A 24,040-nucleotide genomic window follows, 5' to 3' on the forward strand; every position below is an offset into this window, starting at 1 on the left:
GAAATACAAGGAGCATAAACTGAAGATGGCTAAGCAGGTCCAAATTTCCAGGTAGTGACTGTAGGTGCGGCAGATTTTTTTGCTATTGTCTCTCTCTTCCAGTGGTAGCGTACTCCTTGTTGATGCCCAAAACTGGAGTAACAATTATTGACGTACCTGTGAGTGCTAGACAGCAATTTTGGAACTGATTCCGGAAATGATAAAGAATGGGGCCTGGCTAGCGCTGTGAAACAAAGCTGCTTTTAGGTGATGGGCATTTGGGGCCCAATACCCCATTACAGAGACAATCAGCCATCTCAGACCCCAATTTGCTAAATCCCTTGCTGGCCGCCAGTCTTCGTTTACATAGATCGCCACGAACACAGCTCTCAGGGTTACAGTTGCTGGTTTAGTGCCAGAGAGTGACCTTCCCTCGTACAGCAATTCCACAGTAGGCCTCTTCACCAGCAAGCCTGGCTATCTGACACTTGCTCTCTAGGCTGGATGCTGATTGCTGGCTTACCGCTCTTGCCAAGTGCACTGGTATCATTATGAGGGGGCAGGGCTGAAGTAACCTAGCAGCTGTCTGTTAGCAGGCAGAGAGAATATATTGGAGGGTTTAGCTTTGAGTTAGGATCTGGTGAACTCCATGGTTCCACACCTTAGCTGGGGCAGAAACACGTATAGAGCAACTCCTGTATGGCATGCATGTGGAAGTGGCTTAAAGCCATATTTGCACATCTCTGAGCCTGGGCAGCTGCCCCCCAGCTAACAACCCTAAGGGCTCTCTGGCATGACAAAGGGAAGTCTTGTTTGGGCGCTTAGCCCCCTATGCCAGTGGCAGGGAAGGTGATGGCATATGGCTAGTTAACCTGAAGACTCACAGCCTATAATGTAAGCCTGTGTATCATTTCCCCCTTGTGAGGGGTTCCTGGGTTGCAGGACTCTGCAGGGACAAACTAGATCCAGCCTCTAGTTTTTTTGCAGCAACTCTGTGCTGGAGCAAGGGCCCCTCCAGCTGCACAGATTTTGCCATCTTTAGAAAGGGCTGGAGGACATCTTGTGTTTGGTGCCTCATTTCATTGTAAGCATACAGTTTTGTGTAGTGCCTACAAAGCACGGGCAGATGGCTGCCATATAAATACAACTATTTATTATATCATCAGTAGGGACTCCCGCTGGGGAAACCCTGCAGGAGGCACACGGATTACAAGAGCAGCCCATCATGCCAAATGGGGGGATCCACTCAGCTGAGTGCCTAATCCAGACATTAAAGAGAACAGGACTCTAAAAGGGCATAGTTAGCCCAAGTCTGCATGGCCCAGGGACCAAACCATCTCTCCCTCCTCCCACCGCTGTATTAGAGAAACTGCCTTTGGGATGACACAGCATTAGATCAGACACACGTATGTGACTGTACAGAGGTCTCTGTGACAGGAATGCTGCCGGAAATCCAAGTGTTATCAAAGGGCTTTCTGTGGATACAGAAAATGGAGTGATGGAGGGGGCAGGTGCTACCCTGGGTTAATGTACTAGGCTGTCTCCTGTGTCAGGGTCTGGATGCAGGTCACAGGGGAAATGGAAGTGGTGGCCTCAATCCAGCCTCTAATGGACATTTATCTGAAAAGTAAAAGCATCAGAGAGTACAACCTGCAGCACTGGCTCAGCTGAGTCGAGCCCTGTGCTTGACTAGCCCCTGCTGCCAGTCAGGGAGGATGATATATGGAAGCTACCAGGCCTGATTGCCATGGGCTGGGAAATTCATTGATTGACAGACTGGTGCCTTTTTGTTTTGTTTCTTTGGATGTATAAAGAAGGCCTGAAAGATTTCTCTGCCAATAGCTCCCTTTCGACCCCTCCCCCCTCATTGGAAATTCAAGTCTTAGCCAGCCTTCTTTTCTAAGGAGGCTCTATCAAAAACTGGAGGACAAATATGTTTATGACATCACAGTTACCAAGCAAGAGAAACCTGATTAATTGACAGGAGAAATGATTTCTAATGATTTATTTTTTGTTTAGAATGCCTGAGTTTTTATTTGGGGTTTGTTAACATCTATTTAACTCAAAACCCTAACAAATAGCTGGAAGAAAGGCTCTTTTTTGTTGAATATTCAACATCTTTCAACAAAGGTCTGAGAAGGCTCCTAATCTGAATCTATGAGTCCTCTATGCAGACCTCCAGGGAAGACAAGCGTTGATAGTGGTGGTGTTTCTGAGGGAAGACACAAGCAGAAAGCACACTTAAAAATAAAAACCTAACAGCAGCTTTCGATCCTTCTGTATAAATTGTAAAGCAGCAAAAGAAAGGGTCACCATTAAAAAAAGAACAAAGACCGATCACAGTTGCGTGGGAAAGTCTTTTTCCTTTACAAAGCACAGATGTATAGTTACCTGAATTAGCAAGTACGTGATCAAAAATGCATCCGTTCTTTCGAACCTGAAGAATCTGCATTTTACTAAACAGATTTAAACATTCTGTCACTTACATTAAACGTATTAGAGGTTGAGGACAAGATGCAATATTCCTTAAACACATATATCCCATTATCTGGTATATTAGCATGGACCAAAATGTGAAATGAAAACACTCCCCAAAATGTTTGTATCTTTCTTTAATAATGGAGCTGTTGGCTCACTTGCCTTGTGGAGGGATTTTGCTTAGACCAGCAGTTTGCTCAATAGTTTGTTTATGCACGTCCGTCAAAATTCACCAGGTTGTCATGAATTTTTTTTTTTTTAAAGCTCAGTCAGATTACAGATATCCTGATCTTAACTCCTGAATAATGGTATTTATAGAGCTAAGGAGTTCCTTAAAATAGCCATCGTTGTCCCCTTCCCTTTGTTCTTCTGCTGCCAGTTCTTCGTACTCGGTGCGGAGCATGTTCAGTGTGGTGCTGAGGGCATAGTCCCCTTGGTATCCGTCCCTGCAGGCGGCCATCAGAATGTGCACTGTTTTTAGAACTTTTTCTCGAGTGTCATGCTCCGGCAATGCCAGGAGATTGGAAATAATCACACACCAGCCCTGTTCCACCACAGCTGGCACCAGGTTCACTTGTTTGTACTGCTGAACTTTCTCTTCCATTTGGTCTTCCTTGTTCTCTGAATCCTCAAGCAGCATCTGCAAGAAACCATGTTAAATTGATTATCTGTATCCAAGAACACCACCTACCCTTACTACTGTTTCCAGCAGGTTATACAGTATATCAGTGCCCATGGGTGAATCCAGACATCCCACAACTCCTGGCTTTTGACAGCACTGTACCCTATTTTATTTCTTTATATGGTGCATGAAGTTATTCATAGATTCATAGATATTTAGGTCAGAAGGGACCATTATGATCATCTAGTCTGACCTCCTGCACAATGCAGGCCACAGAATTTCACCCACCACTCCTAAAAAAGACCTCACACCTATATCTGTGCTATTGAAGTCCTCAAATTGTAGTTTGAAGACCTCAAGGAGCAGAGAATCCTCCAGCAAGTGACCCGTGCCCCATGCTACAGAGGAAGGCGAAAAACCTCCAGGGCCTTCCAATCTGCCCTGGAGGAAAATTCCTTCCCGACCCCAAATATGGCGATCAGCTAAACCCTGAGCATATGGGCAAGATTCATCAGCCAGATACTACAGAAAATTCTTTCCCGGGTAACTTGGATCTTACCCCATCTAAAAACCCATCACAGTCTATTGGGCCTATTTACCATGAATATTTAATTACCAAAACCATGTTATCCCATCATACCATCTCCTCCATAAACTTATCGAGTTTAATCTTAAAGCAAGATAGATCTTTTGCCCCCACTACTTCCCTCGGAAGGCTATTCCAAAACTTCACTCCTCTGATGGTTAGAAACCTTCGTCTAATTTCTAATCTAAATTTCCTAATGGCCAGTTTATATCCATTTGTTCTTGTGTCCACATTGGTACTGAGTTTAAATAATTCCTCTCCCTCTCTGGTATTTATCCCTCTGATATATTTATAGAGAGTAATCATATCTCCCCTCAACCTTCTTTTAGTTAGGCTAAACAAGCCAAGCTCCCTGAGTCTCCTTTCATAAGACAAGTTTTCCATTCCTCGGATCAACTTAGTAGCCCTTCTCTGTACCTGTTCCAGTTTGAATTCATCCTTCTTAAACATGGGAGACCAGAACTGCACACAGTATTCCAGGTGAGGTCTCACCAGTGCCTTATATAACGGTACTAAAACCTCCTTATCCCTACTGGAAATACCTCTCCTGATGCATCCCAAGACGACATTAGCTTTTTTCACAGCCATATCACATTGGCAGCTCATAGTCATCCTATGATCAACCAATACTCCAAGGTCCTTTTCCTCCTCCGTTACTTCTAGTTGATGCATCCCTAGCTTATAACTAAAATTCTTGTTATTAATCCCTAAATGCATGACCTTACACTTCTCACTATTAAATTTCATCCTATTCCTATTACTCCAGTTTACAAGGTCATCCAGATCCTCCTGTAGGGTATCCCTGTCCTTCTCTAAATTAGCAATACCTCCCAGCTTTGTATCATCTGCAAACTTTATTAGCACACTCCCACTTTTTGTGCCCAGGTCAGTAATAAAAAGATTAAATAAGATTGGTCCCAAAACTGATCCTTGAGGAACTCCACTGGTAACCTCCCTCCAACTTGACAGTTCACCTTTCAGTAGGACCCGTTGTAGTCTCCCCTTTAACCAATTCCCTATCCACCTTTCAATTTTCCTATTGATGCCCATCTTATCCAATTTAACTAATAATTCCCCATGTGGCACAGTATCAAACACCTTACTAAAATCTAAGTAAATTAGATCCACTGCGTTTCCTTTATCTAAAAAATCTGTTACTCTCTCAAAGAAGGAGATCAGGTTGGTTTGGCACGATCTACCTTTTGTAAAACCATGTTGTATTTTGTCCCATTTACCATTGACTTCAATGTCCTTAACTACCTTCTCCTTCAAAATTTTTTCCAAGACCTTGCATACTACAGATGTCAAACTAACAGGCCTATAATTACTTGGATCACTTTTTTTCCCTTTCTTAAAAATGGGAACTATGTTAGCAATTCTCCAATCATACGGTACAACCCCTGAGTTTACAGATTCATTAAAAATTCTTGCTAATGGGCTTGCAATTTCTTGTGCCAATTCTTTTAATATTCTTGGATGAAGATTATCTGGGCCCCCCGATTTAGTCCCATTAAGCTGTTTGAGTTTCGCTTCTACCTCAGATATGGTGATGTCTACCTCCATATCCTCATTCCCATTTATCATGCTACCATTATCCCTAAGATCCTCTTTAGTCTTATTAAAGACTGAGGCAAAGTATTTGTTTAGATATTGGGCCATGCCTAGATTATCCTTGACCTCCACTCCATCCTCAGTTTTTAGCGGTCCCACTTCTTTCTTTGTTTTCTTCCTATTTATATGACTATAGAACCTTTTACTATTGGTTTTAATTCCCTTTGCAAGGTCCAACTCTACTTGACTTTTAGCCTGTCTCACTTTATCCCTACATATTCTGACCTCAATAAGGTAGCTTTCCTTACTGATCCCTCCCTTCTTCCACTCCCTATATGATTTCTGCTTTTTCTTAATTACCTCTCTAAGATGCTTGCTCATCCAGCTTGGTCTACAACTCCTGCCTATGAATTTTTTCCCCTTTCTTGGGATGCAGGCTTCCGATAGCTTCTGCAGCTTTAATTTAAAATAATCCCAGGCCTCCTCTACCTTTAAACCCATAAATTCTTCAGTCCAATCCACTTCCCTAACTAATTTCCTTAATTTTTGAAAGTCAGCCCTTTTGAAATCAAAAACCCTAGTTGCAGATTTATTTTTGTTAATCCTTCCATTCAATTTGAACTGAATTAGCTCATGATCACTTGAGCCAAGATTATCCCCTACAACCATTTCCTCTATGAGATCCTCATTACTCACCAAGACCAAATCTAAAATGGCATCCCCTCTAGTCGGTTCAGCAACTACTTGTTGAAGGAATCCATCAGCTATCGCATCTAGGAAAATCTGAGCCCTATTATTATTACTAGCACTCGTCCTCCAGTCTATATCTGGGAAGTTAAAGTCTCCCATGATCACACAGTTTCCATTAGTATTTACTTTATTAAAAACATTAAAAAGGGCTCTATCCATATCCAAATTAGATCCCGGCGGTCTATAGCACACCCCAAGCACTATCCCAGGGGAGGCTCTAATAGTTTTCTTCCCCAATTTAATTATTGCCCAGACAGACTCAGTCATATCCATTTCATCGCTTCTTATTTCTTTACATTCTATCTCATCATTGATATACAGTGCTACTCCACCACCTTTACCTTTATTTCGGTCTTTCCTAAACAGCACATACCCTTCAATACCTGTAGCCCAGTCATGACTACTATTCCACCAGGTCTCTGTTATACCTATAATATCTGGTTTCACTTCCTGCACCAGTAACTCTAGTTCCTCCATTTTGTTACCTAGGCTCCTTGCATTAGTGTACAAACATCTTAATTTTTGCTGTTTGGCCTCACTCACATTCTGTACCCTATTAGGCACGGTTATTTTACTACCAGTATAAGCTATTAGACTTGTATCTACACTGCCCTTCCTCCTACCTACAGCTGTATCCACTCTTACTTCATTTTCTTTCCACTCTATGCTAAATTCTGGCGTGGAGATTACCTGGACATCTCCCAACCATCTCCCCCAAATTCCTAGTTTAAAGCTCTCTTAATCAGTTGTGCCAGCCTCCATCCTAGAAGTCTATTTCCTTCCCTACTCAGATGAAGTCCATCCCGAGAGAACTGTCCTCTATCCATGAATGCCTCCCAATGGCCATACATCCCAAAGCCCTCCTTATAGCACCACTGCCTAAGCCATCTATTGATAGTCATAATCTTGTCACACCTTTGTTGCCCTTCTCTAGGAACAGGCAGAATCCCACTAAAGATCACCTGAGCCTCAATTTCCTTAAGCGTCCTCCCCAGCCTAGCATAGTCTCCCTTAATACTTTCCAGCGAGAATCTAGCCGTATCATTTGTTCCCACATGAAGGATAATTAGGGGATTCTTTCCCGCTCCCTTTAGAATCCTTTTTAACCTCAGGTCTACATCCCGTATCTTAGCACCTGGAAGACAGCACACCCTCCTATTTTCTGGATCAGCTCTGGTTACAGGCCTATCTATTCTTCTCAGTAAAGAGTCCCCAATCACAAAGACCTGCCTTTTCCTAGTGACGGTGCTATTCTCCAGTCTATCCCCTGTTCCCTCTGGCTGCAAGTTTTTTCCATTCCCATTCTCCCTTGTAATCCTTTTTAACCCATCCTGTATCCTCCTGGGGCTCATATTTGGTGTAATCTCCATTAACTCTCCCCCTTTTCCTATAGGACTAACCGCTCTTCTCTTCTTCCTTGTTAGATTTGTTTTGCTTAGTTTTTTTGCATTAGAAATTCAGGTCTTATATACTCTGGAAAGCTCTAGTTGATTGGAGAATGAGTAGAATTATGATATTGCAAGACACTGAAAATCTGATTGAAAGGAGAAGGGAGTGAGGTGAGACTGTTTAAAACACATTTATTTATTTTTTTTTTCATGATCACCTATATAACTCCGGCACATACTAAACACTTTGGATACAAATCCTCTTTGTTAAACACTCAACATCCCCATCCTTAATTTAAGAGTGCTCCCAATTCCCACTGGAAGCGCCTCCAGCAAAGCTAGGGAAGACAGTGTTGCCATTCTTGATATTTCTATGATTAAAAAAAAGCAGAGAGAAAACAAGTTTTGTTTTGAGTGGGGAGAGGGAGATGGGAAACAAAGGGCATAAGCTCAATTTTATAAAATATCCTTTATGGGGCAACTTTATACCAGAACCGAGCAAGCAAAGCCTCAGGTGAATCCGGTGAGATACCAAAGGGAAGCCAGCACAGCTCTATTGAACTGCATGGTAAATCCTCCTACATACAATATACGGTAGAGCTCCGAGAATCCAGAGGAGGACAGCGAGGTGCACTGGACACTGGTAGAGCCTTTGTGCTGTTCCACATGAGACCCCCCTCCCCCCCATTTAATAAAGGAGAAAAGGGCAGAAAAAGTCCCTGTCAAGTCAATTCCTTAAACTGTTCTTATTTGAAGCCATTGCCTGAAGGCTTCACTGCGCCCGTGGCCTAGGTGCTGCTGTCTGCAGCAAATGGCAGAGAGTTGACTTTTTAGCCTGCTGGCATTTCAGGCCTCATTTTTGCTTTCCATTGCCTTTTCTAGGAGGTGGGGGGGGGGTCTATCCAGGATCCTCCCCCCACATCTTTCACACTGTGGTTCGCCAGCGGCACCATGCTCAAGCTCTACATCATCACAATTCTCTCTCTCTAGCTGAACTTAGCTCATTGGTGCTGCTCTGACAACAGCCAGAAGGGGATGCTTGGGCCAAGCCCCAGTGCTCTGTTCCCCACATCCAGAGACCAGGCACGTGGCTTCCACAGTGGTCCCAGCTCCTGCTGGCCCAGGAAGCGAGGGTATGAGCTAGGATCTTGATTGTGCCATGGCCCAACCGAATGCTCACCTTATGCCAGCCCTAAATAAAAGGTGCATCCATTCTGTTCAGTGCACTTATATGGACATTCGACAGCCTTGCCATGAGTGAGCTGAGACGTGGATTCCCACCCCACAGTCACAGTTATGACTGGTACATTTAGGGCTTTGCAGCGGGGACTGAGCTGGCTTAGCATACTCTGAGTAAAGATACTCACAGGGCAGGTGTCACACTGAAGAACCTGTGCATCCTTTTACAGCTGGCTTCAATACTAAACACTGATGTTAAAGATTTGGCCCTAGCAGAGCTGGTAGGTGAATGTGAGAAGCAGTCGTTGACATATATAGGAATCCCATGCATGTGTCACGGGCTGGAATGTGACCCTAGATGTATCTCTCAGTCTGTGTGCCAGAAGGAGCTGATCATGCCACCATTTCCCAAAGAAGAGCAATATGGGGTCTGTTTCCCTTTAAGAGCTATTCCACTGGCTTGGCTGGTGGCCTCCTGTGATAATTACTATGTATGCGCTTCATTAATTAGATCTGAAAAGCGCAAGTCTGCTTGCTACCATATCATCATTAAGAGAAGATTAGGGCTTTTACAGATCTGATAAGAACAAATCCAAATGTGCAGAAGAAAAAGGCTGGAAATCAGCAGAGATACAGTGAAACTGGCCCAAAGGATGAGCCTTGCTAATAAGCAACCCCCTGTCTGGCGGGACCACTTGAGTCTCCTCAAGGTTTCCTGTAACATTTTATCTGACCTTTAATTAAGGGCCCTCTGCTACCTAGCTGACTTTTGTTGATCCCATGGGTGGTTGTTCCTGGCATGTTTCACAGCATTGTATTTATACTTTGATTTACCATATGTGAGGAGAAAAAGAAGAAAAACTCAGGTGAGATTTCCCTTCCCACAATCCTGCAGGAAAGCCATTTCCACCACCTGGAAAACTTTATTTTCAATGCACACAGATTGTCCATCCATTCAGGGTTAAACAGAGACAATGAAGCAGGAAAAGCAGTTCAGAACCATCTTCTCTTCTGCTTCATTTCACTGAGCTGCCACCGGCATGGGCTGGAGTTAGTTTTGCTTCATTTAAAAAAAATTTAAAAATAGCAGCCTATTCTTTTCAGTCAATCACCCGGAAGCTAGCACTTTACAGCATGTTGTGACATCACCACTTATTCAGATTGATCCAGCACCTTACCAGGTGCTGTTTTTTCCCATTTTGTCTGCAGATGCAACAAGAGAGCAGCCTGTGATGTACATCCTAGAAAGTAGTTTTCACACTCAAAAGAGCTATAAATGTCATTGTTTTTGTATAAAACTTAGAATTTGTTGGGTGTGCAGATTATCTCAAGATAGACTGAATCTGTGAACAGATGGAGTTGCTAAAAGTACAGTATTAAAACACAGAATGTTATTAAAGGGACAATGCTAAGACAAGTCATAGATACAAATTCCTTATTTGTGCCATTGAAGGGACAGGGTTAACTTATATTGGACCCAATATTTATATTTTATAAAACTTCAGAGTAGCAAAAATATTTCCATCTCTTATAAAAAGTCAATTGAAAACAAATTTTAAAACATATAATTTATTTTTCTTCAAGGTCTGAAACCCAAAGACTACAGCAATAAAAATCTGCAGGTGAAACTGACTATAAACAGAAGTGAAACTTGACCTAATTGATTTTCATTCTCCAATGTAATAGAAATGCAGAATATAAACAACAAATCAAACACTGGCTAGTAAACAGGGTTTTAAACTGACATTTACAGTAATAATCAAAGGTGGTGTTAAGTAAAATAGGTTTAGATGTTTGCTTAGTTACAACTTAAGATTTACAAATGTACAGTTCCCCCCAAAAAAACTAAAAGAATTAAAAAAATCTAGCTAGTTTGCACAGCGATACCCTGGTAACTCTCTTTGCATTTCATTCACTTTGGACAATGAAACCAGAACGATCAGTTTCATTTCCTGGCTCTCCTGCACCCTAGCACACGTTCTTGATTTTAACACTTCAGGGTAAAAAACCCACCACCAACAAAACAAACATTGATTTTATTGTTAAAAAGATGCTTAAATGGCTGTACAATATTTTCAAGCTTCAGACACAAGATCAAACCAGGTTTCAGAGTAACAGCCGTGTTAGTCTGTATTCGCAAAAAGAAAAGGAGTACTTGTGGCACCTTAGAGACTAACCACCTTAGAGATCAACCCAGGGAGTACAAACTGCCTATGCAATATGGAACCCAGCTCCACAGGGGCTTCTCTTGTAGTGCTGCAGGGAGGCGTATTGGAGCAGAGCGGGCCCCCCATCCCCTGGAGATAGAGGCGATGCAGGGCGGAGGGAGGGCGAGGGACATGCAGGGTCACATGCCCTTCCAGATTTACTGCTTGGCTTGTACTGATCATGCTCAGTAACACTGCTGAAGCCGCTGAACCCAAATCTCCACACCCCAACCCCACCCCACTATCAGCAGGCACAGGTTGTCTTTGCCTGGGGAGTTCCTTGGTACGATGCTTGTTTGGCCTTGATACAACTGCCCTTTAATGAAGATTAACTGCCCTTTAATTAAGTACTGTCTTGCATTGCTATAACTGTTCCCGATTCACATGCATTTCCTCACTCCCAAGAGTGTATATAGCTCACATCTTCACTGCCATCCAGTGAACATGGACTCCAGCAAACTGCCCCACAGCGCTCTTACCTTTTCCAAAATCAGGTCGTAGAGCAGCGTCACAACACGTATGTAGAGACTCTCCATGCCTTTTTCTTTGAAGAGATTTCTAAGTACTTGAAGGCCACCAAGCTTGAGGAATTGCAGCTGGGCATAGGGGAAGTGTCTCAGCATTGAAGACAAAGCAAAGAGAGCCTGGCAAGCACAACAGTTAATCAGTCTCCTAGTCCAGCGACAGCTGCCATTTCTGAATGAACTCTTGCTCAGTGATCTGTATTCTGAAGAGCCCTAGCATTCTGGCTTCATTTTCCTTTACGGATTGCCACAAAAGGCAGCTGATTAATGCTACATAATATGGGTGTGATTTAAAAGCCTATTAACAATCTCACTTAATGACTTCTGATCAGGGGAGAAAAACACAACTGTGTTCACTCATGACTTGCTGTTCTGCAAACACTTGCCCTCATTAATTTAAATCTCTCATCACCAGCGAGGTGGTATCTCTGCATGAAACCTGAGTGTGGTGTCTGATCCCCCAGCTATCTTCTTTTCCAGGAACTTGAAGACCATGGGTACGTCCACATTGCGGTCAGAGGTGGGACTGCAGCTTGTGCAGACATACCCACACTAGCTTTAATCTCGCTAGCTCAGGTACCAGAGCAGTGAAGCTGCAGCACCATGTGCTTCGGGTGGGGCTGTACAAGCCTGCCCATAACCCTGGCTAATTACTCCTGATGAAGACTGTGCTGCTGCAGTTTCACTGCTCGAGCTCTCTCAGTTAAAGCTAGTGTAGACATACCCCCTGCTTCATCCTGTAACCTCTTCTGACTTCAGGGGGTACTGCAGGTGCTCAACACCCCTCAGGATCAAGCCCTTTGACTTTTCTCCAGGTTAGATGCTGTCAACACATCAATGCAGCTCTCACAGACTGAGACTGCCCACATCAATTGTATATACTCTTAGACCTTAAGGCCAGAAGGGACCATTCTCTGAACCTGTTCCAGTCTGAATTCATCTTAAAGATGGGAGACCAGAAGTGCACATAGTATTCCAGATGAGGTCTCACCAGTGCCTTGTATAATGGCAACAACACTTCCCTGTCTCCACTGAAAATACCTCCCCGATGCATCCTAGGACTGCATTAGCCTTTTTCACAGCCACATTAAATTGGCGGCTCATAGTCTTCCTGTGATTAATCAATACAACCAGGGATTTCTCCTCCTCTCTCACTCCCAACTGATACATCCCCAGCTTATAGCAAAAATTCTTGTTGTTAGTTCCTAAGTGCATGACTTTGCACTTTTCACTATTAAATTTCATCCCATTTCTAGTTTTCAAGATCATCCAGATCTTTTTGTATGGTATTCCGGTCCTCCTCCATATTGGCAATACCTCCCCCAACTTTGCATCATCCACAAATTTTATTAGCACACTCCCACTTTTTGTGGGAATGTCATGAATGAAAAGCTTAACTTTATTATCTCAGCTGTACAGAATCTTCCAAGAGAAGTTACTTTGGAGCAATTACTTTAAATAGCGTCAGATACAGTGTACAGTTCATGGCACTGCCTCCCTATTAAGGCAGGTTCCAAACAGTTTTGTCTAGTGGTTCAATTGCAGTACTGGGAGTCAGGATTTCTGGGTTGTGTTCCTGGTTTTGCTACTGATTCACTGTGTGACACATGGCACATCATTTTACCTTTCTGTGTCCCAGGTTCCCTCTCTGTGAAATGAGGAGATCATCACTGGCCTACCCTACAGGTGTACTGTGAGGCCTAACTGATGTTCAGGAAGAGCCTGAGATCCCTGGGTGAAAGGGTCTAGAAGCACAAAGGATTTATATTCTTTATCTCCCAGGACAATTGACTGAGGCTGCTGCTTACACAAGGGTTACATCTGTCTGTATCTGATGCAAGCAGTCTGCTGTTGCTACAGTTCCCCAAGGAGCGTGATAAACAAATGCAGCGCTAGAGTGTGGAGTTGCACAAGAGGCTCTTTCTAAATATCAGAGCTGAGATAGGGAAATACTCTGTGCTTAAAGCTTGTTGTAGCCAATGCACCTTGCATTCCTCCTGCTATAGTAGGGATAAGCCTGAATATGCAGGAAGGAGCAGGTGACCAGTCCAAATGACTGTGGAAGCTAATGGCTAAGACATTGTTCTGAATCTTTCTTGTATTAGATACAAGGTTTGGGATAGGTGTAGGGCCAATAAGATTTTTACTTTGATTTGATTTAGCTGCTGATATTAATTCAGTCTATGGTATTTATATAGCCTTAATCACCACAATACTGAAGCACTGAAACAGAGTAACATGAGAGAGGCAGGTTGCAGATCAAGATGGGTTCTGCTCTCACTGAGCTTTGTTAACTTGTATTTCAGGCAGTAGGTCTGTTAAACTGGACCTATGTCCATCACTTGAACTGAACCCAAGCCAATGATTGTCTCCTTCTGGGGTTTTGCAGTCTGGATTCTGTGCCCAAATACCCTGACAAAGCCTATGCTCAAATCTCCAGCCCAACCAGCAGAAGTAGTACCAGGATTCTGGTGGATGTCACTTTGGCAGACAAGCATCCAGCCCCATCAAAGCTCAGATAGCTTGGATAAATATTGAACATCTGAGTGTTTCTCTAATCCTTCAGAACTCACTGATGTACACCAGTCACTCTTACCTCCCTGTTCACTGCTCTCACTGAGTGCATCTTGTCTTAAACTAGATTATGAACTCTGATTCTGTGCGAGTACAAACCCAATTCTTCTTGGGCTCTTTGGGCACTACCGCAGCACAGATAACTCATCCTAATATAAAGCATTACTTTGGCTAGGGATGGAGACGTTTAGGTGCTCTCTCCCTTTCAGAGCTGTTACAGACCTGAGGTTAAGGCTGAGGAAGGAGGCAATCTGTGGCTAAATTACTGATTTTTACACCTCTCTGATATTCACAAAAATGGTTACTTGAGGCGATATGTTAAGTGTTAAGAAAGGCACCCAGACTGCCATTCTGCCCCTCAGGAAAGGCTGCTGCTGAAACAAGAACTATTACGGAGATCATCCATCTCAGAGCCTGCCAACAATGGGAATTGACTCCTTAGTGCACAATGGTGGGACACGTTTCCTGCACCCACTGTGGGCAAATCAGAACAGACAGCTATTTTTTCCCAGTCCAATATATTTCTATTTTATAATCTCTTAGTTGCCTGCAGTAGTTTAGTGGATGCTTCTGTCTCCTCTTCACCACCAGTCCATAGTAACAGTGTGCTGGCATGTTGCCTCCTCCTCCACCCAAGCATGGCTGGATGGGAAATATAACTCTCCTGCACTCACCATGTTTTCATTCTGATGGGAGTAAAAATCTCTCCCTGTCACGCATGAATGTTACATGCATTGCAGCTGATGCTGAAACCAGAGCCATCCCCTTTGTTCAGAAAAAGGCCTTAAAGATTGTCATACTGGATGGTGGGGTCCTAGATTTGAAGAGAGACTGTCACAACTAGGAGTATTTTGTCTGGAAAGGGGATGGGTTCAGAAGACTAGACAGAAGCATCCAAATTATGACAAGGACAGTGAAAACCTTACCCTATCATAACACAAGAAGAAGGGTCACTCAATTAAACTCCATGCCATGCTGAAAGGTCTCTCTGGAGTCCTTTGTTACAGCTCAGTCAGTAAATTATTTTAAATTAAAGAAAATATTGGGGTGCTTTCTCTGCCTCTGGTGAGGTCACCCCATCTCTGAATGCTGCCAGAGGTCTTTGAAAAAAGAAAAAGTTTTGCTTTTGAAATGAAGCAGACTGCACTTCAGGGCAATGGTTTTCAAACCTTTCCCTAGATACCTCCCCACCATCCCTGTGAGGTAATCACACGCCCTGCATCACGCACGCTGGGCTAGGCCAGCAGGATGCTCAGTGTCGTTTTCAGGAAGATGCTGTAACCATTTCTAGCAAGTGCAGCTTTACACAAGCCTGCCTGCCCAGCTTTGACAAGGAGGGAATCTTTTCATGCAAGTGAATACATGCCTCAGTCTCTCCATACACCTCTCTGTGGCCCTTTCTTGAGACTCAGGAGTTTATCACAGGCTAGAGGGGAACACTTTCATGGGATCCTCTTTTAAAATACAGACAGCACATCACTGATACTAATAGCAGGTGCATTAAGGTTGAGTAACAGGAGCTACTTTTTCCACTCCGCCTGTGGAATTCACTGTGCCAGAAGGTCACTGAGTCAAACGCTGGGCCTGGATTTGAAAAGGAGCTAGATAATTTTATGGCCAACAACAACCATTTGTAGCTTTGCATGTTAAGATAAGGGTAATCAGATCTCATGCTTGAGCGAATAAACTGATCACTGAAGAGGAGAGTGAAGAATCCCGTACCCCAGCGTACAGAACTACACATTTAGCTAGGGGCATTAGGAGAGCTTTTCGCCTTCCTCTGAAGCATCAGATATTGGCTCCTGCTTGAGGCAGGATGCCGAAGTGGATGTAGCAATTATCTTCTCCAGAACGTCGACTCCTATTCATTAGCCTGTGATCTTTATGTCGGGATCTGCTCCCTCCCTCCCAGACTATCTAACACACAGCACTGCCTGTCCAACAGTATGAACTCACTGTGTGATCTGAGTTTTCCTTTTAAAGTAGGGCAAGGCCTATCGCTACCATGAGGTGACAACTGGGGGCTGGCTAATGGCTCTGTACACCAGAGAGGCAAGTTTTCCCTGTCAATACACAACTGCAGCTTGTTAACTATAACATGGGTCACCTTGAGTACACTGAAAGAAGAACAGAACCCAATCAGCCTGGATGGAATGGGGCAGGGAAATGCCCATGGACCTCAGAGCTGAATCTGACCCTCTGAACATAGCCTGACACCACTTCTGTGAATGTGCCTCATTATAAAGCACCACATATCCATGAACAGGTGACACAGATCACATTACTATGTAATGGTGCCAATGCAAGACTATACACCTGGGTGTCATATTTAGGAAACGTTAATACACACACACACTTTGGCCAATTTACCTTTTTCTTCACAGCCAATGGTTGTTCCGTAGCCAAAATAACCAGCAGTTTTTGTAGAGCACCACCCTCAATTGCTTCCACCTGAACTTTGGGATTGCTGAAGGAAAAAGCAAAACAAACGTCAGGAACAGACACTAGATCACAGGGAAACTAAACAGGTTAGCACACACTTTGCTGCACGCTTGTTTCTAGCTAAGGCGTTTTGGTTTTTTTAATAGTGGGGATGAGTTTCTTACAAGATGTACTGCAAGGCGTTAACGAATATAAAGCATCTATTTCAAATTGGATTGTTTAACAACATCTGCCTGAATTCCTTCCTATATGAGGGACTGTCTATGAAGGTGACACCTGCTGGTGAAATTTGTCACTGCATAGCTGATCTAGGAACTGTTTTTGTCATTAGGGCAAGCACATGTTTTTGTGTACGTAAAACCTCAAGCTAAACAGAAACACTTACTCTTAAAAGCCAACCAGATGCTGATAGTTGCCATGTACTTTATTTACTCCAAAGAGAGCTATTAGCACAGGCAGGGTCACCTAAATGTGTGTGATTTGGGAGATCCTAGTATCACATTGCAAAACATTTTGCTTCTTTCTCCTGATCAGAATGAATACATCCCTGATAGGAGATTGTTAGGGTGCCTCTGGCATCAGCACCACCACCACAGGACTCTGGGTGTGAGCTTCTGAGGCTACCTGGAGGATGAGAGGGAGGGCCAGTGAGGGAAGCAATATAGTAGCCATTTTTATGCACTCTGAAACATGGAGAACAAAGCACCTGGTCTGAAATCAGTGACATGTCCAAAGTCAAACTATGTATGGCAGAATCAACAATGAAACCATCTGAGATCCCAATTTGAAAATTCAATATATGGAAACCACATTTTTACATAAACTACCATTTATTTTCATTTAGGCGTCATGGCTTCTGTTAATTGCTTTCATTAATAACTAATTAAAGTTGTGTTACTTAATTAGCCAACTAGCACACATTTCAGCAAGGGACAGAATAATAGATATCTTCTCTCTGTAGTTTCTGTTACTTCTTCTTGCGGCCTGCATGGCAAAAGGTTGCAGCAGAGAAGGTGCGGTTACTAGACTAGGACAGTTCACAAATGTAGATCTGTGATTTTGGTGAGTCACCTCCTTCATTTACCTGCCCTGGGCTAATGGAAGCTAAGCTGCCACAGGCCTGGCACCACCCAGCTGGGCCGCCATACTGATGTGAAGAGCGCCTATTTGCATCGCCACCAAACCCTCCCAGTCTGACTCTCAATACCCTCGTCTTGCTGAGGTTGCCAATGCTGGTTGGTGGGAACTACTCCAACAGCTGGATATCAGCAGGTTGCCCAGAAACATCACAGCTTCCTTTGTGTTGACTGGGTGATTCCTGCCCATGGATCCATTTACAGAAGCTTCTCTCCTCTTTTGCATAGGTATGTATTTATTTATTGCAGGATCGTGCTTGTCAAAAGTTAGCCCACATTTTTAAGTCCAGGACAGATACTCTGGATCGCTTTTCCTTCATACAACCCTTAGGAGGCATGTATGGTACAATACAGTATGTAACATGGGGTAAAGGCCATCATACTTCTTGGTTGGCTGTAAAGTGAAGTCAGTGTCCCAATCAATTTCAAACCGACTGGCCTGGTTGAGGGAGGCATCTAAAACATACCTGCTGAGGGAAATGTGGCTTTGCAAGTTACCTAACCATGCTGGCTACCAAAGTCTGGTCTACACTACTGACCTATATCGGTATAACTATGTTGCTCAGGGGCTCAAACTCTAGCCTCATCTGGAGGCATAAGAAATGTTTCAGTTTTGGTGCCATGTAACTGACTGGCGCCGAAAAGATCAATATAATCAGTAAAGCAACAGAAAGTGAAATGTGACTGACATAACCTGAAAGTGATGGCAGCACAACACATAAGGGGCATGCTAGGCATTCTGTGCTGTTCCTTCTGGGTGTACTAGGTTCTCATTAGTAAATATCTTTTTGTTACCACAGGTGTTAACCTAGCAGTGATCTCTCCCATCACCATTTCTCGCCTTTTGTTCACACCAACTGCACCATTAATCCCTTTCACTTTATATTCCAACTGTCCCTTAATGGCCTTTTATTCCAGTTCTCACTTTCCACCGCTCTCTTGTTCCTCAGTTTCTATTAACACGCTGATTTATTTAAACACTTCTCTGTCACTGCCCAGCCTGTACTGTAGGACACGTCTTTCACCATATCTGCAGAAGGGACATTTGTCCCCAAAGCTTGTGAATTATAAATTATGACTTGGGTCTAACACACACAGTCTCACATTATGCAGTTTTCCTTATGGATTATAAATGGCTACAACCTCTGTCCACTGTACAGATGGGCTGGAGCTGTATAATTCCAGTTCTGGACCTGAACTGCCCCATAGTTTGTGGGTCTTGGGTCCATCTAACACCTTGGCTTCAGGAGTTCTCATACTTCGTGGTACATGTGCGCATTTCTGGTAAGGCTACTGAAACAAGAGAGTATCAAGGAAGGCAACACATTCCTTATGGCCTCTTCCCAGATAACACTGCACAGGAATGTGGGGGTTTGAATAAAGTGTGCCCATCACACATGGGGTATATGAACCATCCAATGCAGGGCAGACTAGGCCTGGCTAGGCCAGGGAAGATGTGATGTTGGGCACATTTTACTGCCTCTCTGAAACCCTTTGTGGGAATGTGTGCGGCAGCCAGCCAGCTGGGGGCTTGACCAAACAAGCTCGCTGCTTTCCAGGCAATATTTTAGGCACACACTTCATGTGCTCTGATTTGCAGATCAAAATTTACATACAGTAATAACAATAAAAAGGCAGGGAGGCTCCAGGGTTAATACAGGAGGCTGGAAATCACTATTTCTGGGCTGTATTCACTATTCTGTCACCAACTAACTGTGCCATCTTGGGAAAGTCACATGAAGCCAGCTCCTGCCAGCCTTATTATGGGCTGTTCCCAGGGTATGGTACTGCTCAGCTCGAGTGGCCAAATCCAGCCCTTAACCACTAGGTGGCTCATTTTACCCAATGGAGTTAGTACCATTAACACAGGGGTGCTGGAAGGGTGATCTCTTTAATGTCTGTGAAGTGCTTGGCCAGCCTGGATGGACAGGGACTTTCAGCGTCTGAGATAAGTTCAGAGTATTGTTGTTAATAAAAAACCCTGGACACCAAAGAGGCCGACATGCATAGAGCGGGTTGCAGAGTCCTGTTTATACCACAGCACATGAAGACATGTTATCTCTCTCTTTTATTGTGAGCAATTCTCTTCAGACTATACCCAGAGTGCTGAGCTCTCATTGGTTGGGGTGGGGGGAGAGATAAGGAGGTGGTCTCAGCCTTTTTCAATCTGCAAATACTTTACAGAGGTTTAAAGTTAGTGCTGCAGCGTGCTTCTTTGGGGGTGAGCATGGAAGTGTCTAGATGCTGAAGGGTTCCTCCTTGGTGGGGTTGGCGGTGAGAAATGAATATGCACATTTGGACCAAAATGTGTAGCTGTCTTTGTGCCTGATCCCAAGCGGTGCTCAGCACTCAGTACCCCTGGGCGCTTGCTTTCTGAGGAAAGAATACATGCACCAGCCTTTCTTGACTTTGAAGCAGCACTTGTGCTGCAGTTAGACTGAGGTCACATGTCTCTGCTACAGCAGAACATTTAGAATTGTTACGATTACCAGAAAGCTGCTGGAGCAGTCAGTGCCAAGAAACATACAAGAGATAAAGACAGAGACAGGCAAAGGGGGTCATAAAAACAGAAAGATAAATGGGTTGGGGCAGGGAGAATCATCAAATTGAACCAATGGCTTAATATTAGCTCATAAAAATGAAGCAAACATAAAGCTTTCCTGTGTCAATCAGGGTGCAAGGCAATCTATCAGAAACCATTTCTGCAGGGAGATTAGAAGCAGGATCAGTTTGGGTTTTGCTTTTCTTATCATTATAATGACTCCGTGTTTCGGAGACGGCAGATCTGATGTGCGGATTCCAGATTCTAATTACCAGGTTGACCTCAATATAGAAAAAAACAAAGATTATGAAAGCCACCTACTAATGGCTTCCTTTGGTTTTTTTTTTCCTCACTCAATAGCTGAGATACTGAGAGACTCTATTAATAACAAGCCATATTTTGTGGACTGAACAGCAGAAGCACAATAAAGCAGCAGCCAGTACTATAAAAGGTGTCAAGGAGAGAAAATCCAGCTGCTTCTCTTTCCAGCCTAGCTCTCCACTTGCAAAGCTTTTGAGAAAATGAAGCCTCCATTTGGAGGATTTTGGGGGTGGAGGAGTTGAAGACAGCAAATTCTTCAAAACGAGGAGAATTCCATCCACATTCAGGGGTTTGTGGAAAATGAATGGCCAACCAGGATTGAATAATGGCTGAGATGTGGTAATGAAGACTGAAGCTACAGTGTCAAAGCAGAGAAGAGGCAAAGAATAAGTAACCCTGAGGGAATGGTACTGGAAGATATAACAAATCCCTCCATTCCAAAGATACCACAGCACATTATAAACATCAGTTAAGCTGTTTCATGTGAGGCAAGAGGCCTTACACAATGTATAATTCACCTGTGGGACTCACTGCCTTAAGATATCATTGAGGAAAAAGGCTTAGTAGGATTCAAGAAAGGGGTGGGACATTGATGTGGATAATAGGATAAAAATATAAGGAATATAAAGGCACATGTTTCAGGGCATAGGCCAAGCACTACCTTATAGTGAGTAGGAGGAACCTCCCCCCATGGCAGTGGTTCTCCAACTTTTGTACTGGTGACCCCTTTCATACAATAAGCCACTGAGTACAACCCCCCATATAAATTAAAAAGCCACTTTTTTTTAATGTTTAAAACTATTATAAATGCTGGAGGTGAATCAGGGTTTGGAGTGGAGGCTGATAGCTCGTGACCCCCCTGTGTAATAACCTCACAACCCTCTGAAGGGTCACAACCCCCAGTCTGAGAACCCTTGCCCTATGAGAAGACTATTCTTTAATTGTCTATTGTGGCAGCTTTGCACCTTCCTCTGCAGCATATGGTACTGGTCACTCAGAGACATGACACTGGACTTGCTGGACCCTTGATCTAACCTAGTTTAGCAATTGCCATAGTCCCAGGGCTTTGCCAACCACCCCAATGCCAGTTCACACAACAGTCCACAAACTTTCCCACTGGTCCAGCTGGTGCACAAATTACAAGCCATAATGTTTGTGTTCCTGCATTTATAGATACACAAGTGCTGACTTCCATATCTCTGATCTATAAATGCGAAGCACTGCCTGTAAGGTCATGTGAGTTTGTAAAGTTCCTACGCTATGGCTCAAGTCTCACTGAATCTGGCCTCTGCACTACATACAGGTAATCGCCAGCATAAAGATGAGCAGTCCAATGTTTGATTGAGAGATAAGTTCAAGCACCAGAACTAAAACATGGCTTTGCCAACCACAGAAAAAAATGTTTTAGGTATCCTTTGATTTGTGTATCAACAGGCCTTGCAGCAGGGTGTATTTCCTGGGGGCCAGGGCAAACACTTGATGCATACACCAACAGATACGTTCAGTTCTTTTATGCAAGCCCCCTCCGTCACCATTTCAAGAGGCATGCTGAAGTCTCCTGAAAAGTAAACTTCTCACAGGGCCCTGTAGCACATTGGGCTGCTGCAGTTGGTTGCAGAGAGGTGTGTCTCAGAATCTCAGAGACACAACTTTTTATCAGTCACAGATTTTCTATGTCCAGCTTCTCCACATGTGTTTCAGACACCACTGTGAATTCAACACAGCAGAGAAGCCTGAGTTCCTTGCCTCTCCTTCACTCTTTAACCTTGGCATCTAAATTAATGAGAGCAAGTTCTGCAAAGCTGCCCTACCAAAACAGGGCAGCTACTCTCTGGAATCAATATCTAACAGTGATTCGTCTGAAAGGGCGTGTGAGCTGAACTCCATGCAGCTGCTTGACAAATTTTCTCCATCTCAACATACTGGGAAATGCTCTATGGCGTTGCCCCTAGAATTCAGCAGAATGAACCCTGATGCCTTTTGGAAATGGCACAAGCCTCCTGCAGGTGACAGCTCACTTAGAGACCTGGTAGGCTATTTGCCCTTGCTTGGCATTTGAAGTTTTTCCACCTATGCAACGAAGTGTAGTGGAGCTTGGGAACGGCACCTGGGCCACCGAGGGAGTAGCTTAGAGTTCTCTCATCCAGTTTGTGCAGCAAAAACTCATCCTCTGCTGAATGGGGTCCAAGAAAGAACAATGAAAACTTTGTGGGGAAACAGGTCAGTTCTCCTTATGGAGCACCCAGAAGGGAGTCTGTAGTTCACTTACCCTATACAGAGAGGTGATGGACAGAGGAAAAGTCACCTTGAATGACAAATGTGCAAAGAACAGGCCTTAGAAAGCTCAGAAGGATGATCAATGACATTTTTAGACTCTGGATCAAGATCCAGAATGGTTATCTGATCAGAGGACATTTGTGCAGTAGAGAGGTCTGGCAATAAAGAGATAAGAAAAGAGACTTATTCGCGAATACCATCTGAATGCTGAGATGGCCACCAACCAAGGACTCATTTGGGCCAGAGAGGTACGTACACTTTGACACATCCATCCTTCATGGACCAAAGTCTAGCAAGTGACACTCTGCTGCACAAACTGCTCAGAAAAAGAAAATTCAGCTAAGTACTAGCTGTGTGATGAAATCCAGTTCCTGGAGCAAGCCAAAAATAGGCTGTGAATAAGGCAGGGGACTGCAGAGTGCTAATCATATTTTTAAAAGCTTGAGAAAAGCCAGGGGCTGATTTATTTGGTACCCAGTGAAATGCAGTCAGTGCTGTGACCTGGGATTGAGATCTTTAAATGGCTGGATATTTTGTGTGTGGGTTCATTTAACCATCTTCATTTGTTTTCTGTTTTGTGCCTGGAAGGAAACTGTATTTGATGTTGATCCTGTAAATAAAGTTGACTCACATCTTAAACTGTTCTGGAATCTTAGGGATTGTCTCCATTTGAAATCTGTTGTGGGTTAACTTGAGTTACTTTGCATTAAAATGCCTTCCGTGGACAAACAAAATATTTGCAGTGAATCATCTGGCATTTTAATTTGTGTTTTTCAATCCATTGTGGATCCAGGCTTATGGAGATGCGGGATGAGTTTACCTGGAGCAAAGTAGGTATGGCCACATCCCTCTCCTGAAACAACTGCTGTGCATCTGCCAAGCCGTCCTACTTGTATCCTTGACCACTTTGCTGGCTACCTGGGTCGTCCTCCCTGTCTACCTGCATACCCTCTATGACTCCAGGATCATCCTGACCAGAAGTCACCGTTCCATTTAAATAGTTCCATGCAACCAGGTGCTGTCTTTGGGATTCCATCTCATGTGGAGTTTGTATAATCCCGATTACTGATCAGCCATGCCTTGTGCTTTGCCATGGTCCCATACTGAGATTGTGGACTTTATTGCTCTCTGGGGAGAGGAGCATGATCAGGCTCATCGGAAGAGCAGCCCCTTAGCACAGAACTACAGGTGGCTATCGCCACAAATGCAGGATAGAGCACAACTAGGACACCCTCCAGTGCCACAGTAAGGCAAAGGAGCTTTGAGTACAAAACTGCTGAGTACAATAGGATCTGTGGGAGAGCAAGCAGAGTCTGCTGGTACCATAAGAAGCTGGACCGTCTATTTGCCAGAGATTACACCACTCAACTCCAGCATTTTGTGGGCTCTGACTGAACCTCAAAACCAGGATCATGTCAACCCAGTACACCCAAGGCAGACAGTCTCAGAATCCAGGACCACAACCCAACACAGGCAGAGGATCA

General features: G+C 43.8%; 1 protein-coding gene across 3 annotated transcripts in view; it reads right to left on the minus strand.

Moving 5' to 3' along the window:
* Positions 1-1,969: 1,969 nt before the first annotated feature.
* The window catches only part of SIL1 (SIL1 nucleotide exchange factor), a 229,016-nt gene continuing 206,945 nt past the window's right edge, over positions 1,970-24,040 (minus strand). For all 3 annotated transcript variants that reach the window (XM_084636668.1, XM_084636670.1, XM_084636669.1), the window contains 3 exons: positions 16,209-16,305; positions 11,220-11,384; positions 1,970-3,097 (listed from right to left, as the gene is read on the minus strand). In XM_084636668.1, the coding sequence (XP_084492794.1) occupies positions 2,732-3,097; positions 11,220-11,384; positions 16,209-16,305 (628 nt within the window). In that variant the 3' untranslated portion in view covers positions 1,970-2,731. The remainder of the gene's footprint in view (positions 3,098-11,219; positions 11,385-16,208; positions 16,306-24,040) is intronic.

Source organism: Lepidochelys olivacea, assembly GCF_965140295.1.
Source record: "Lepidochelys olivacea isolate rLepOli2 genome assembly, chromosome: 8".
NCBI lineage: Eukaryota > Metazoa > Chordata > Testudines > Cheloniidae > Lepidochelys > Lepidochelys olivacea.